The sequence below is a fragment of the Lissotriton vulgaris genome, chromosome 9 (genome assembly GCF_964263255.1).
Source record: "Lissotriton vulgaris chromosome 9, aLisVul1.2, whole genome shotgun sequence".
NCBI lineage: Eukaryota > Metazoa > Chordata > Amphibia > Caudata > Salamandridae > Lissotriton > Lissotriton vulgaris.
The window spans coordinates 148,225,538-148,240,614 of NC_141697.1; the positions used below are offsets into that span (position 1 = coordinate 148,225,538).

The 15,077-nt window shown below is 43.6% G+C and overlaps 1 protein-coding gene across 1 annotated transcript in view; it reads left to right on the plus strand.

The window, feature by feature from the left end:
- RPAP1 (RNA polymerase II associated protein 1) overlaps positions 1 to 15,077 on the plus strand; it is a 296,667-nt gene that overhangs the window by 242,849 nt on the left and 38,741 nt on the right. Inside the window, exon 20 of the mRNA XM_086937236.1 lies at positions 214 to 363. Within this exon, the coding sequence (XP_086793362.1) occupies positions 214 to 363 (150 nt within the window). The remainder of the gene's footprint in view (positions 1 to 213; positions 364 to 15,077) is intronic.

A 15,077-nucleotide genomic window follows, 5' to 3' on the forward strand; every position in this document is an offset into this window, starting at 1 on the left:
ATTTCATAATGTTTTTGATCTTCACACTCTCTGCTTTTGCTAACAGTTTGCATTTCAAAATTTGTCATGAGCCTTTTTCATTTAAGTGCAGTACATTACTACAGTATAGCAGATCGCTTTGCTATGAATTGAAAAAATATTAGGTGATTTTGAATATTTACTCTCTTCAGATAAGTATTTCGAAATATAAATGTGTTTCTCATTATTTTGTAGTTCTCCTTCCTACTAGAGTCTAAGGAGCTTATTAATTATCTGAGACAAAGCTGGACCTCTCCATCACCCAGCGTAACCCACTGCTCCGCCTGGATCCTTCGTCACGAATACCACCTACAATACTTTGTTCTCTCGCTGGCACAGAAAGCGGTAAGCACTCACTTTAATATTTTTCTGGCACTCAAATGGCTATTTCATTTATCTATGACTTTTATAAAGCGCTAACTCTTACTGTGAGGTATCAATGGCGCTTTACATTTAACGAACCATGACACTGGTGTCTCTGAAAATATGTATCACAGGAGTACAAAAGGAGAAAGTCTGAGTTTATGCTGCATGGTAAAAAAAAGCAAGGGAATGCTGGAAACAGGTAGTAAGCCAATGAAATAAGAGTGGTATTAATCGTCATCCATTGAAAGAGCTAGGAAATGGAAGTCTAAATAGAACAGGGGCTTGCGAAGTGAGTGGGAACTGTGGTTTCAGTTTTTTTAATGAAAATATACCTTATTATATTGGCCAATTAGGGCCCCCTCCACCCCAAAAGATTTGTTTGCAGCAAAATAAGATCAGGTGGGATTCGGGGGATGGGGGGTGTCCCTGGGACCTCCATCTCCTCCTTTTGAAAGTTCACCCTCTGGCACACTGACCTGACTGAGCACCTCCTCTGTATGATTCACAGGCAGTGTTCCTCCTGACATTCTCTTTTCCTCAGCGCCCTCATCTATAGTGTGTCATAAGTGCAGAGGCAAGTCGTCCATTCTTCCATTAGTTAAATGACATTTCATTAAACAGAACTGAAACCTTTCTCTACTTCCAAAAATAAATAATTGGAACGGGCATGGTCGTAGAAACATATAAATCTGACAACCCATATTCAGTGGGTTAACAGGCGAATTGTTCCCACATGTAAATGAAGGGAGGCACCCTTGTGATTGCGCCAATGCAAAGTGGGTGCAGCTTCATCCATATTAAAGAAGGGGCTGCACAGCCTCTGTGGCACCTTTGGGGTATAAGTAGAGGGTGTACAAGCCCACTAAGCACCCGCACAGCACTGTTTGTAATACCGCCACAGGCCCTTTATTTTGGAAAAAGAACTGAGGTTATCAGGGTGATTTTTTGATCTTTACAACCTGAATAGGTTTGTCTTGTTGGTGTTATTTTACAAAGGCACGGGATGACATCTACCGACCTCCAGATGGATATTTACTTGTACCAATCAAGCATTTTCTGTTTTTAAGGTAAATGATCTGGGATGATTACTATCATTACAGATGTCTACCCTTCATCGCAAACGCCACTTCCAAAGTTCTCTTAGTTGTAGTAGCAGCATATTTCCAACTTCAGGGACTCTAACCTGTATTGTAAATTAGGTGACCTCTGCCTGCCAGAGGAATCTATACCTCATTTGCAACACTGTCTACACACTTTGTAGCTCACATTGAGTGTGCAAACTGATAGCCTGTTTGCCCCAGTGCCTCAACAGTTGTGTTGTGTTGGTGCAAGGCCCAAGATGTTCCCTCGTTTGACCCTGTGCAAACGAAGGAAGACCCTTTTGAGATTGCATGGATGGAGACTGTCTGCCTATTTGATCAGTATTACAAAAGTCATGTGTACGTGGTACCATCTGTAATAACAGAATGCCCTGTGTGGGCAAAAAACAGGCACAGTCACCCTTGCGCCCCAGGGCACTTATGTAATATGGTCACAGGTTTACCTTTATTCTGAATGAGCTCACACCCAAACCAGAACTGTAAATCCATTGATAGATGTATGATTAAACCCCTATGTAGGCACTGAAAATGTGATAGCCTGGAGCAGTGGCGGCCAACGGCAATTTGAACAGGTGAAGCGACGGGCGAATATTAACCAACTGAAAGGCAAAAATAAAAACAAGCATTTACAATGCAATAGGTCTCGCATTAGGACAGTTTGAGCTATTGGTATTGTAAATGACAAATATTTTATTTATGTGTTGGTTTTGAAAATAGCAAAATTAATAGCTTTGTCATTTACAATACCAATAGTTTTAACTATTGCAATATGTGTTGTATTTATTAATCTGAGCGAACCGATAACTTTAAAGACTTAATCTTGTAAAAAGTTAACAACACCCTTTGCTAAGGACAGGACTTTTATGGTATTATAAGAGACCATGTTGTGATTGATCTTTATTAGTTGTGTCCCCGCCGAGGAGCAAAGTGAAAGCCTGGGAAAGGAGTGTTTGTGAATTAGAAGGTACTAAAAGAGTCATTCATTGTGCAATAATCTTATTCAAAAACAACATGGTATGTGCTGAGGAAGATCCTCCATAAAAGAGGCAAGGCTTCCATTACATCCCCTGAGACGCCCAGTGACACCCCTCTCCTTCGCAATCCATGGCAGTGTCTGTACGCAGTACATGAATCGCACACCAGAGAGAGGCCGCCCCCACTGTGTGACCTTCAAGACATTACACTGGCGCTAAGATGCAGAGGGTCACACGGTGCCCGGGTCGTCAGCGCAGCTGGAACAGTTCGGTTAGGAATCTGTTGAGGTCGGCTTGTGGGGAAATAATGCAGGAAGCACCGGGGGAGAAGTGGGAGGGAATTCCTTCTTCCGACCCCAAGCATGGATGCGTGTGTGCTCGGAGCTTGGGGAGCAGGATACTGAGCTGTGGCAGTGCTGTCAGTCTCCGGGAGCACGGGCGCTGTATAAGGCCACACACTGCCTATATGAAAGGCTGGCACAGCTGAGAGCACCGACCCGTTAAGCCACCTTCAGTTCACTCCTCGCCAGTAATAGCACAAAAGACATGCATGTTTTACATGGGTTGCCCAGTATGCAACTAGAAACCCACTTCTGGTTGAGCCATATCCACCGGGTATGCAGGCGATGCATGCATTATGGGCATGTACATTGTGTAGCTCAGGGTCTGCAAGAGCCAGCGGGTGCATAGCGCCTAGAGCTCTGCAGCGCTTCAGCTCCGTAACATCGGTCAGTGGCGGGCTAGGAGTATGGTAGGGACGGCTTGTGGGAAATGATGCAGGAAGCAGCGAGGAAGAGGTGGGAGGGAATTCCTCCCTGCGGCCCCAAGCATGAATGCGTGTGTAAGCGCTGTGGTATGGAAAGCGGCACCCGAGTGCATACATTTACAAAACAAGCATTGGCTGCGGTGCCGGGGCGCGAAATACAATAAAACCAAAAAAAAAAGCAAATTCTAATGTTTTTAAAAGTACTGATTTTAATGCCCAGACTTACCTCTCGGGACTGAAAGCTGTGGAACATCGGAAATAATTGACTCTATTTGACGATCTTCGGTACCTGTTGAAAAACAAGCTGAAGTGGGGGCAGGAGCGCGCCACCCGGTACGTGACTCCTGGGCTGTGTTCGGGGAGCCGGATTAGAGCACAAGACGCGGCAGCATTAGAGGGCGAAGTGGTGAAGTGGTGAGCAGCCAGCGGAATCAACCCGTGGACCCACCCAGCACCTACCGGATCACACGCTGAGGGCCCCGGCTGAATAAAGCACGCCGTGAGCGTGCACACAAAGACTTGTCTCCAGCTTCCATCTGTCGGCCCCAGTCCCGTGCTCACACACTTGGCATAGAAGCGCAGCTCTTCGGCGCGAGCACAGGTTGTCTGTATGCGCTCGTGCCGCACCAGCGCCGTAGCAAGTTCTGCAACCGAGTAGTGGGGGCAGGGTTAGGGGGTGTTATCTGAGTCCGGGGACGCATTGCTGATGAGCTTACTAAACTCATTGCAGACAATGGCTGTGACCGCGCGCTGTTGGAGACAAGCGATGTGAAAGTGTGGGAGAGCGCAAGAAGAGACGCGCGCGTTCGCAGCGCGTGTCTCCTAAAGTTTGCGCGTTCACAGCGCGTGTCTCTTAAAGCGATTGTCTGCAATGGGTTAAGTAAGCTCGTGCACCTGTCCTGTCCCACTTCGCTACCTACACAACGACAATAAGTCTCGCTGGCGACAGTGCTTCGCGCTGCGAGACCTAACCAGCAGTGCCTTTAGGTTCAAAACCAAAGTGCTTAATAGTGGTCTGTTTTAAACAGTATTTATAATGGGACATGGTTGAGAGCTCTGGAGTTGAGTCTGAAGACACCGCGCCTGTCAGGGAGTTAAAACAGTTTAAAAGAAAAAGAAAAAAAAGATTACTTTACCTGCTGCCTTGTGCTCTGTGCTTCTCTTCATCTCTGCACCAGAGGCTCCTAGAGCTGTAGCCAGCAACTCCCCTCTACTAATCTTGGTGCTGCTCTCATGCTGCTCAGGCAGCATGAAAGAAGCAGCAGGATTGGCTGGAGCGTGCTGGTTCGATGCTTCTTGAATCACTGGGGGCTTGCGCACTCTCTTCACCCAGCTGTCTAAGACAGCTTGGGTTGTTTAATGTGCACATGGCGGCCTGGTCGTCGCAAGACAGTCTGCCAAAATGACAAGCGCACATTAAACTGAAATGCACACTATTCTTTCATGCTTCTGACCCCCATTTGCCCATCCCCCCCCCCCCCCCCCCCCCCCCCACACCCAGGCTAGGCTGCTACCGGCACGGAATAAGAAAATGGTAATATATCGCTTTTATTACCATTTTATTTTTACTGTTCCTGTTGTCTAGCAGAGGGATGATGTTCCTCCACTCTCATGGAGGGACCACCGCTGGACGGGAGTAACAGCCCAAACACTGGCTACGCTGCAAGCTTCCACAAAAATGGTTTAATTTACAGTATTTGAGATGCTCAGAGCCCAGACTAATTGATACTCCCTCTCTAGGCTCTCAACCCTTGGTCCTTTCCTCCGGTCCCAGTCTCTGCTCCCAGCAGCTGTCGGGGAGGGCCGCTCCTTGTGGCAGCCGCTTCAAGCCTCGCATCAGCGAGTGCAGCCCGGAGCATTACAGAGCGGAGGCAAGAAGGGAGGGGGGGGTGTGTGTGTGAAACAAGCACCGCCAAGAGCCGCTGCGAGTCACCGTCGCAACCCGTGAGCCTACAGAGCTGAGACGGCTGGGGCGCTCTGTGGTTGACGGTGAAGATGTAGGCGTGCTGCCTAGGGGTGCCCAGAGCTGTTCATCCATCTGATTCCTCATCTGCCCAGACACTGCGGCCGGGGGCCTGGGGATTTGTTACTATCTGTCACGATCTTTTAGACGGTCAACCGACCATTGACAACCGACAGCAGGTGGGTGCAAGCAGTGCAAAGTAATGCAAAGCAGCGCAGAGAGGAGCAACTTTGGGTCCAGGGTTGCCAGAGTACATGCGCCCTCCTGCGCCCCCATGCTTGACCTCGACCTCGACCTTGGTAAAGGGCCACATGCTCCCAAATGGTTTACGAAGGAAAACTAGGAAAGGCTTGGGTCCTGTCACTGGCCGGCGTGGACCACTATTGTATAAGAAACAAAACAAGAGCCGGGCAGTTTCGAGTTTGTATCACGGTGCACAGCCTAGTCTAACAAATCACTAGGTTGGACAACCATTTGTATTGATTTACTTATCGTTTTTTATAAAATGTTTTCAAACAAGTTTTTGGCGTCAAGAGATACAACACAACATTTATCACAAAATACAAATATACATTCAGTGAAATGAGAAGGAAATATCAAAACATAAATGTGTAAACAAAGGAATTGTCATACATAGATAACATAGACAACTATCAAACAGGCCTCAAATTAATCAATCATAGAGGCTCCAATCCTGATTATGCAAACCACAAGGGGACTGTTATGTTAAGAAAAAAACCTCCTTGTTACAACCCTCACAAGATACACAATAGATCAACAGTTAGGTGCCAAAGCTAGGAATAACATAGGAACATATCAGCAATTCCAAAGTGTGTTTGAGTTAATTCCTAGCGTGCCCTAGAAATTCGGTAATTGAAGGGTCATCCAACAAAAATCAACAGAAGAGGCCTTTTTTAGGACAAGGCCAGCCACAACAGAGGAGCAAATTCAAACCCCCACAATGGGAAATGAGCACGCGCAAGCGGAATTACAAGTCGTAAGGGACTCCTCCATCATCAACATTTCCAATAAGATCTTGACCAAAGCAGAGGAAGAACTGCTGCAATTGGGCCTTTCTTTCGTACCTGACACCCGCATAGATTTCACTAAAGTGAAACTGGAAATTATTGAATTTTTCAGAAAAATCCGCCTCAAATGGTTCTTCAGAGAATCTAGTAACCAGCCACAAACAGAAGTTTCGGGTCTTCGAAATAAGTCCTCCTTTTGTCCACCCAGCAACAACATGGCTAGAAACATCATCACCTTCGAGCAAAAAGTGCTGTCATCACTAAATGTGTTGGAGAAGACAATTCACACATGCCAATCTTTCTAAAGATCAAAGACAAGCCATTGTGGCCCTAAAAAATCAGCAGGACGTAGTTATCAGGCCAGCCGACAAGGGCGGGGCGGTGGTCCTTTGGTCGAAGGAACTTTATAAAGCAGAAGGCAGGACCCATGTGTACAACCAAAACTGGTACCGTCGCATTACACAAGATCCGACGGCGGAAATCACGCATGAAATATCACGGATGGTGAAGGAAGCGAAGGAAAATGGAATCTTGGGTCCGAAAGAAGCAGAATTCCTGGTGAAACGCTACCCAAGAACTCCACACTTGTACTTTCTCCCAAAGGTCCATAAAGACCCCAACATACCACCGGGCCGACCGATAGTATCGGGATGCGACTCAGTATTGGAACCCATTTCCAAATTCGTGGATGTGTTCCTCAAGGAGTTTGTCACGGATGTGCCATCGTATCTGCGTGACACTATGGATTTTATCAACAAGGTGGAAGGATTACAATTTGACCCAAGTACTCAACTTTTGGTCACAATGGACGTGTCGTCCTTATACACTCAAATTCCACAGCAGGATGGAGTGGATGTCATCGAAATGTATTTGGACACCAGACCACGCCCTCACAGGGTACCCACTGAGTTGATTGTTAACTTTGCGGCCTTGGCACTAAAAAAGAATTTCTTCATGTTTGAAGAAGAAATGTTTCTACAAATTAAAGGATCAGCAATGGGGTGTCCCTTTGCGCCTGAGATGGCAATACTCTATATGGCGCAGTATGAAGAGAGGTTCGTTTACAACAATAACCCGTACAAAGCCCACATTGAACAGTGGATGAGATATATAGATGACGTGTGGTGCATCTGGAATGGTACACCACATTCTCTGGAAGAATTTCATGGTTGGCTGAATAGCAGGAGTCAAGACATCAAGTTCAGCCTGGCATATGACAGTCAAACTATGCCATTCCTCGATGTGGAGATCAAAGCAACAACTGATGGTCTAAAGTCGACTCTGTACAAGAAAAAAACCGACAAAAACAATTCTCTGCACTACAAAAGCTACCATCCGAAGACTCTCAAGAATAACCTCCCCTATGGACAATTCCTTAGGGTGAGAAGGAACTGTTCTAGAATTGAAGATTTTAACATTCACGGTGAAGCCTTCACCAACAAACTGAGAGAAAGAGGGTATCCTGTTAAACTCTTAAAACACTCAATGAAGAGGGCAAGATGGACACCCCGGGAACACCTGTTACAGAAAAAGGTTAAACAACAAACTGATCGGATGGTATGCGTGTCCACATTTGGACCCCACACAACTCCGGTACAAAAAATCATCCGGAACAATTGGCACCTAGTAGAAGAAATAATCCCCGGGATTGGCAAGCCCCTGTTTGCATTGAAGAAAAATCGCAGCATAGGGCAGCAAATTTCTTCAACAAGGGGTAAAACCAAAAGAGAGACACAAAGTACCCTATTCAACCTGGGACCAGTTAAAGGACACCACAAGTGTGGAACGTGTTCGGTGTGCAGCTTAACGACGGAAGGTACCCATTTCACTGATGGAACAAAACACTGGCGTCATGACGACTTTACCAACTGCAAAACAAAGTACGCAGTGTATGCCATAACCTGTCCCTGTGGGAAAGTATGCATAGGGAAAACCACACAAGAAGTGCGCCAACGCATAATCCAACATAGATCACGGATTAATAACAAAGTACTTACTGCACCGCTGGTTTCGCACTTTCTGAAAGAAGAACATTCAGCAAATGACCTGAAGTGGACAATCTTGGCGAGTATAAAAAATGTCCCTGGTGCCGGAGGAGATCCCGATGCAAGATTGGCCCAAAAAGAGGCGTATCTCATCTTTAAATTCAATACCGCCATGTCGAGATTGAATGATATGAATGAACTCAGCAATCTATAAATACTTCATCTGTCTGTAACGCAAGTCTGCTCGTGCCTGCTGCTGCTCTCGTGTCCGTTCAGTACCCACTCTGTGTGATTCACATTGATCAGAGATTTACCAGTTAATGGATTCATGTACTTCATTACACCTTTACATACGTCTCGCGCTGCACATTTCATTTGTATTTTTTCCAACAATGGTGTCCGATTGTTCAAACTACATTTCCCACAATTCATTAGGACCAGGAGTAGTTGAAATACTTCTAGACACGCCCCCGGGGCTCACAAGCTCTCTCACAGAAGCCGTAGTGTGCCGGACTGTAACGCCTCGGATCCAACGCCGAGAAGTAAGTCACCCGTCAGGATTATGCTTTCACTGTGGACACGCTCGTAATCGCTTCCATCTAAATGCCTGCCTTTCTTTTGAATAGCACGCCTGTCAGCGCGGCGGTTGCCGCTTCACCACTCGCGCACTGTTGACAAATTTTCCCCGCCGATAAGGTAGGACCAGTGTCTTTGCCAGTTTCCGCTCACACCCGTGCACCCGTACGGCAGTAAGAGCAATACTAAGCAATGTCCATCATCTCTTTAGATTTCAGATTTATGTATTGAATTAATGGTGACGGCCGGCACTATCTCCCTGCCCAGCGGCAAACTCGCTCATTGCTAAGGTATGCCGCGCTTCATTCATTCATTTTTTAATTAAAGTCGATGCAGCGTTTGTTGAGACGATTCAGATACTGGTAACTTTTTCTAAATCAGACCTCTCACCCCACTCTTCCCACAGGGAGTGACTTGAACATTCCACGACTAAGGTACTTTTTTTACTTTTAAGTGGTTGAGTCAATGCGATGAGTTGATGTAAATAGGTACCCTCACTCACACTGTTTCAATTGTTTCACAGTGACAACGACCCCCCAATCCATGTCCTGAGGAGAACCCGTGCAATAGTATTGGGTTCGAAACGCGTAGACGTTTTCACCTCCAAGATACCGAATTTCTAGGGCACGCTAGGAATTAACTCAAACACACTTTGGAATTGCTGATATGTTCCTATGTTATTCCTAGCTTTGGCACCTAACTGTTGATCTATTGTGTATCTTGTGAGGGTTGTAACAAGGAGGTTTTTTTCTTAACATAACAGTCCCCTTGTGGTTTGCATAATCAGGATTGGAGCCTCTATGATTGATTAATTTGAGGCCTGTTTGATAGTTGTCTATGTTATCTATGTATGACAATTCCTTTGTTTACACATTTATGTTTTGATATTTCCTTCTCATTTCACTGAATGTATATTTGTATTTTGTGATAAATGTTGTGTTGTATCTCTTGACGCCAAAAACTTGTTTGAAAACATTTTATAAAAAACGATAAGTAAATCAATACAAATGGTTGTCCAACCTAGTGATTTGTTAGACTAGGCTGTGCACCCAAATGGTTTACAGCATCTGTTGTTTGTCGGCCCTGTGAGGAAGGAGGAGCTGACCGGGACTCGCAGACCGGAGGAATTACACCTCCCAAGTGGTTTACAGCGCCGCTGCGCAACCACCCGTACCCACAGCGCGCCAGCCAACGCTTTAAATTCCTGATGCGAAGTCCGAGTCCACCCCTCTTGGTCCCCAAGGACAGGATCACTCTGATCACTCTGAATCTGGTAAGCGCTAACTGCTGGTTTTAGGAATGGGTAAAAGGAAATTACCCGGACAGACACAGACTAAAAACGCACCAGTTACAAAGTACTTGACAACTGCATTGGGGCTGCTTAATTGTGAAATTGTGTATGTTGAGGAACAACTTGCCGCTACCAAATCTGCACTTGACGCTGCATTGAAACAGACTGCAACAGAGGGCGTAAGGGAGTCAACCTTACCTATGAGCGATTGGAAAGATAAGAAGCCAGAGGCTCAGATTATAATGGTGGCAGACCAGGCTAGCACTGTGAATGTATTCAATCCGTGTATTTTAAGAGACATGCACGTTTCTAGAGGGAGAATCGTGTGGTTATTGTGGCTGCTTCGGGGAAAGAATTCCACATTTTTCACATGACCACTATGGAGAGGCAATTAATAACATCACTCACAAACACAATCTAGCTGATAACTGCGAAGGAGAGAGTGCTATGTTCACCTATATAGGTGCTAGATCATCCTCTAATATTGATCATTTAATCGTGTCAGCTAACTGTAGGGGATTGGTAGAAAAATTGTTAATCAGTGCAAACCTGCTAAGTGATCATTCCATGTTAACTCTGTGCCTGAAACATTGCTCGATACGTCAAGTTAGGGGCAAGGAAGCAGATATTAATATCGAACGGCAGGGTAATAATGGAGTTTCAATCAAATGGACAGGTGTGAACCCTATGACATTTATGGAGAGCCTCAAAGAGAAAAAATACTCACTGTGGTAAATATTTGTTTGGATAGTTGCTCCACAGAGGAAGCTGTAATAAATGCCTTCTGTAATTTTACAAACGAAATAGCAGGTGATCTAACAATCCAAAATAGGCAGGTGATCTAACAATCCAAAATAGGAAAAAGCCCCGCAATATAATCCCAGATGGTTCAACCAAGATTGTTCCAGGTTAAACAGGGAATTAAAATGTGCATTGAAACATATACCTACGGATAGTGCTAGAATACCTACTCTCAGGAAAGAATACAAAAATATTTTAAAGCACACGAAGACAGAAGTTCGAGAGGAGGCATGGGATAAATTAACCCAGGCTGCAGAGACACGAGACGCTGCCTTATTTTGGAAAATAATTGACCACCCTTTTATTTAGAGAGAACTGCTCGGCGAGAATTGATGTTGTAGTTCCTCCAGAAGACTGAACAACACATTTTGAACTCATTTTTAACCCCGATGCTATTGAAACCCCGATTTGTAATAATGGTAATTTCATTTTGGTTGAGCCGGTAAACTTATCCCCAATAATGTCAGTGAAAATTGAAATAGCCGTGGAAAAAAAGTGCTAATGGAAAGGCCGCGGGACCGGATGGGGTACCCATCGACGTTTTTAAACACGACATCGATTTTTGGACACCAATCTTATTAAAGGTTTTCAATGCCACCTTAGGAGGGATAATGCCCGCATCACGGGTACAAAGTACCATCGTACCCATTTTTAAAAAAGGGGACAGAAGTTTGACTAATTGTTACCGCCCAATATCCCATCTTTATTCAACCTCTAAAGTGATGGATAGAATTATGTTGGGAAGGCTGGAAACCTGGGAAGACGCTAGTATCTTAACGGAAGCTTAGTATGGTTTAAGAAGCGGTATTGGGACGATGGAGCAATGTGTAAATCTGAAGCTACTGATTGGAAAATATACCCTAGCCAAGGAAGGGGCTTTACACCTTTGTTTCGTGGATCTTACCTGCGCTTTTGATTTGGTTAATCACGCCAAATTATGGCAAACAATGAAAGAGCTAGGTGCACCAGTAGAAATTATAACTTACTTATCCCAGATTTACACTTATCTCACCTCGAGAGTTTGTTATGGACCTATGGGTGAATGTACCCCGGACTTTAGGGTCACACAGGGTATTCGCCAAGGATGCATTCTCGCTCCTCTCCTTTTTTCTTTATATATTAACAATATAGATACTTTTTTACAGAAACAAAAGATAGATGTCCCAAAAATCGGTGTGCGCCCCACTCCGGTTCTCTTATATGCGGACGACGCTGTCCTTATATCAAAGACAGCGAACGGCCTTCAGCGCTTAATAGAAAAATGTGCACTATTTATGACAGCAAAGGACCTCCAGCTTAACCTTAAAAAAACTTTTGCTAGGACATGCGGCAGCAATAGACATAAAACCAGACAACATCATGTGGGAGGTGTAGTGATAAATAGAGGTCCATCTTTTTCGTATTTGGGCCTGCTGTTCAATAGAAGTGGCAGTTGGAATGCCCATATTGAATTATGTAATTTGAAATTTCTTAGAATCACTGAGGGTATTTTCAGGTTTTCAGCTAAAATAGGAAACGGACCGATTAGGGAAATCCTTACCCTGTATAGAAGCAAATGTATGGCCGGTGTCTGTTATGGCACAGCTATATGGGGAAGAGCTAACACTGATTCGCTGCAAATACAAGAAAATAAATTTTTAAAAAGACTACTGGCAGTCCCCAGCTCGACAGCTAACTACATAGTGCACAATGAATTGTCTATTCCATGCCTAAGTGATTCTATTCACATAGCGGGACTTACTTTCTGGCGAGGGATGTGGGCAAAGGACAAAACTAAGTTCACCAAAGACCTAATTCCGGATTGCTTGGCCCTCGATCTTGGTAAGAAAATACCATGGTTAGAACATATATGCAATTTGCTAAAAAACTGCACGATAGACCTTGATGGGAAGAACTCTGCACACATTTTAGAACATAGTAAAAGCGATCTGAGGCTTAAATTTACTACAGCTAATGAATGTGCAAGAATTCAGGTCGCAGACAGCAAGCGTAGTTTTGTTGCTTACTGTGATCGCCCACTTGAGCTGGGAATACAATCATATTCAATTCTGGTAAGAAAAATGCAACATAGAATTTATTTAACCAGATTAAGGTTCGGTACTGTACATCATTTAATTGCATTTCCTAGAACAGAAAAGTGGTCCAATATTTTGCCCCGATGCCCATGTGATGGAAAATCCCTCCAGTCCATGGTGCACTTTATGCTTTTTTGCAGTTTTTACAAGGATATTCGGAAGTTAGTTTTAAAGCCCCTTTTATATCGAACCAGCTCTTACACTATAAATATGCTTGTAACTTTATATGTGGTTTGGATAATTTAAAAATCATGAATTCAGTCATTGTTTTTATATAAAGGGCTATTAGAAGAAGAAAAGATGTCTCATATCTGAATGCATTAATATTTGAAAATTTGGAGGACTGACTTTGGAGCTACAACCCACGTTTTGTCTAGGAGATCCAAAATGTAAAGTTCTTAGCCCAATTATACAAGAATAGTTTATCTCTCATTTTACTAATAGAAAAGCTATTTTTTCTTTGCCATTTTGCACACTATATATCACTATGATATAGGTTTTCCTCAACACACTTTATGATATTGGCTGCTTGGCACATCACACTTTATGCAATACCTATTAGTCAACCTAATCATGTTTATAGATTGTGCTCTATTACGATGAGCAGAAGGATTATGGAATATTGCTGTCTTGTTTTATCCTTTTTATTGCTGTGTATGTTTTTAAAATGTTTTATAGGATCAAAGTAATAATGTAACATTTTGAGACAGAAAAAGAATATTAGTATGCTTTTATGGATGTTTTTTTCATACCAAACAAAGCTGTTTTGATTTGAGTCATTTGCCCAAAATGGCTACACCTAGTGAAGTTCCTAATTTACGTTTTACTACATTGCTTACTTCTGAAAATTTCAAATGTTGAGTGTTTTTTTGCTGCAGCAAAGTGAGGAAAACATGCTTGTCTGAATATCCATTTAAAGCAAAGAAGACCTATTGAACAATTACCAAATAAGGAGAGCCCACCAAAGGATTCCAGTTATTTCAGCTAGCTAGGTTTTCTAAAGCCTGCAATAGAAAAGCCTTGCTTGGTGTTTTCAGTATTGCGTTTGAATTCATATAGCGCTTACTACCTCTGACGAGGCATTGAAGCCATTTGCGTAAGTAGCAAGCTTCTCTGGGATCCAGTGTTAGTGGTAAATCAGTTGTGTTTTATTGTAGTTATTGGAATGACTTATGCTCTCAAGGGAACTATTCCATTAATTTACTCCTGTTCCTATGTGGTAGATTAAATAAATGGAAGTTACTTGGGAACCTTAATGGGGTTGGGGGTAGGTGAGTTCGTGCAGGTTGCCGTTGGAATGAATAGATAGGCTGGAGGAGTTTAGGTATTGTTAGATTTAGGTTGTTATCTGTCACATAAGATGTGACCAATTTGCAGAAATACAATGTTTGAGATTAGGTTACACAGACATGTGACTTGAGTAAACTATACTCTGAGAGAGGAGTCACACAAAGGATGGAAGTAAATGAGAGGGTCACTCGAAAGAAGGGAAAGGCAATTATCAAACATTTCAGGCACAGGTACATTTTTTCATGCAGTGTTTTAGGAATATAGAGGGGAACTTTTTCAGATACCATGCAAATTTCGGGATGCAAAACTAGAATGGAATGCCATTATTTGCAAGATTAGGCACTAGAATCAGGCAAACACGGTGCCTCTGCTAAGCAACTGCCTCAGCACACCGGCATATCAGCTAATGTGCTATGAGTGTAAATAAAGTAGTGACTAGACTCATATACAGGAGAATAGCAAGAGTGTAAGGCTGCACTTAACAGAAGCAGCAACCTTGTGATCATAGCAATTTGAGAGAATATACATGGTAGCATGCAAACAATGAATGGAAATTCTGCAAATGATGAAGAGAATGCTGTTTTTGTTGCTTTAGACTAGAGGCCATGTTTGACAAGGGCTGAATTATGTGTTTCTTTTCTCAGGTTTTTTGGGGTACATTTGTGCCACAGATTGACATAAACTGGTAATGTAATGTAGTGGAGTGGTTTCGCTACCTGTTGTAGAGATATGAGCAGCCTGCAGAAGTGCATGTTAGCAAATCAAAGTAGAATTTCGTCTTTACATGGTTAATAAAATGACTGCAGTTTTTTCCCCTACAACTACCAACTATCATTTAGACAAG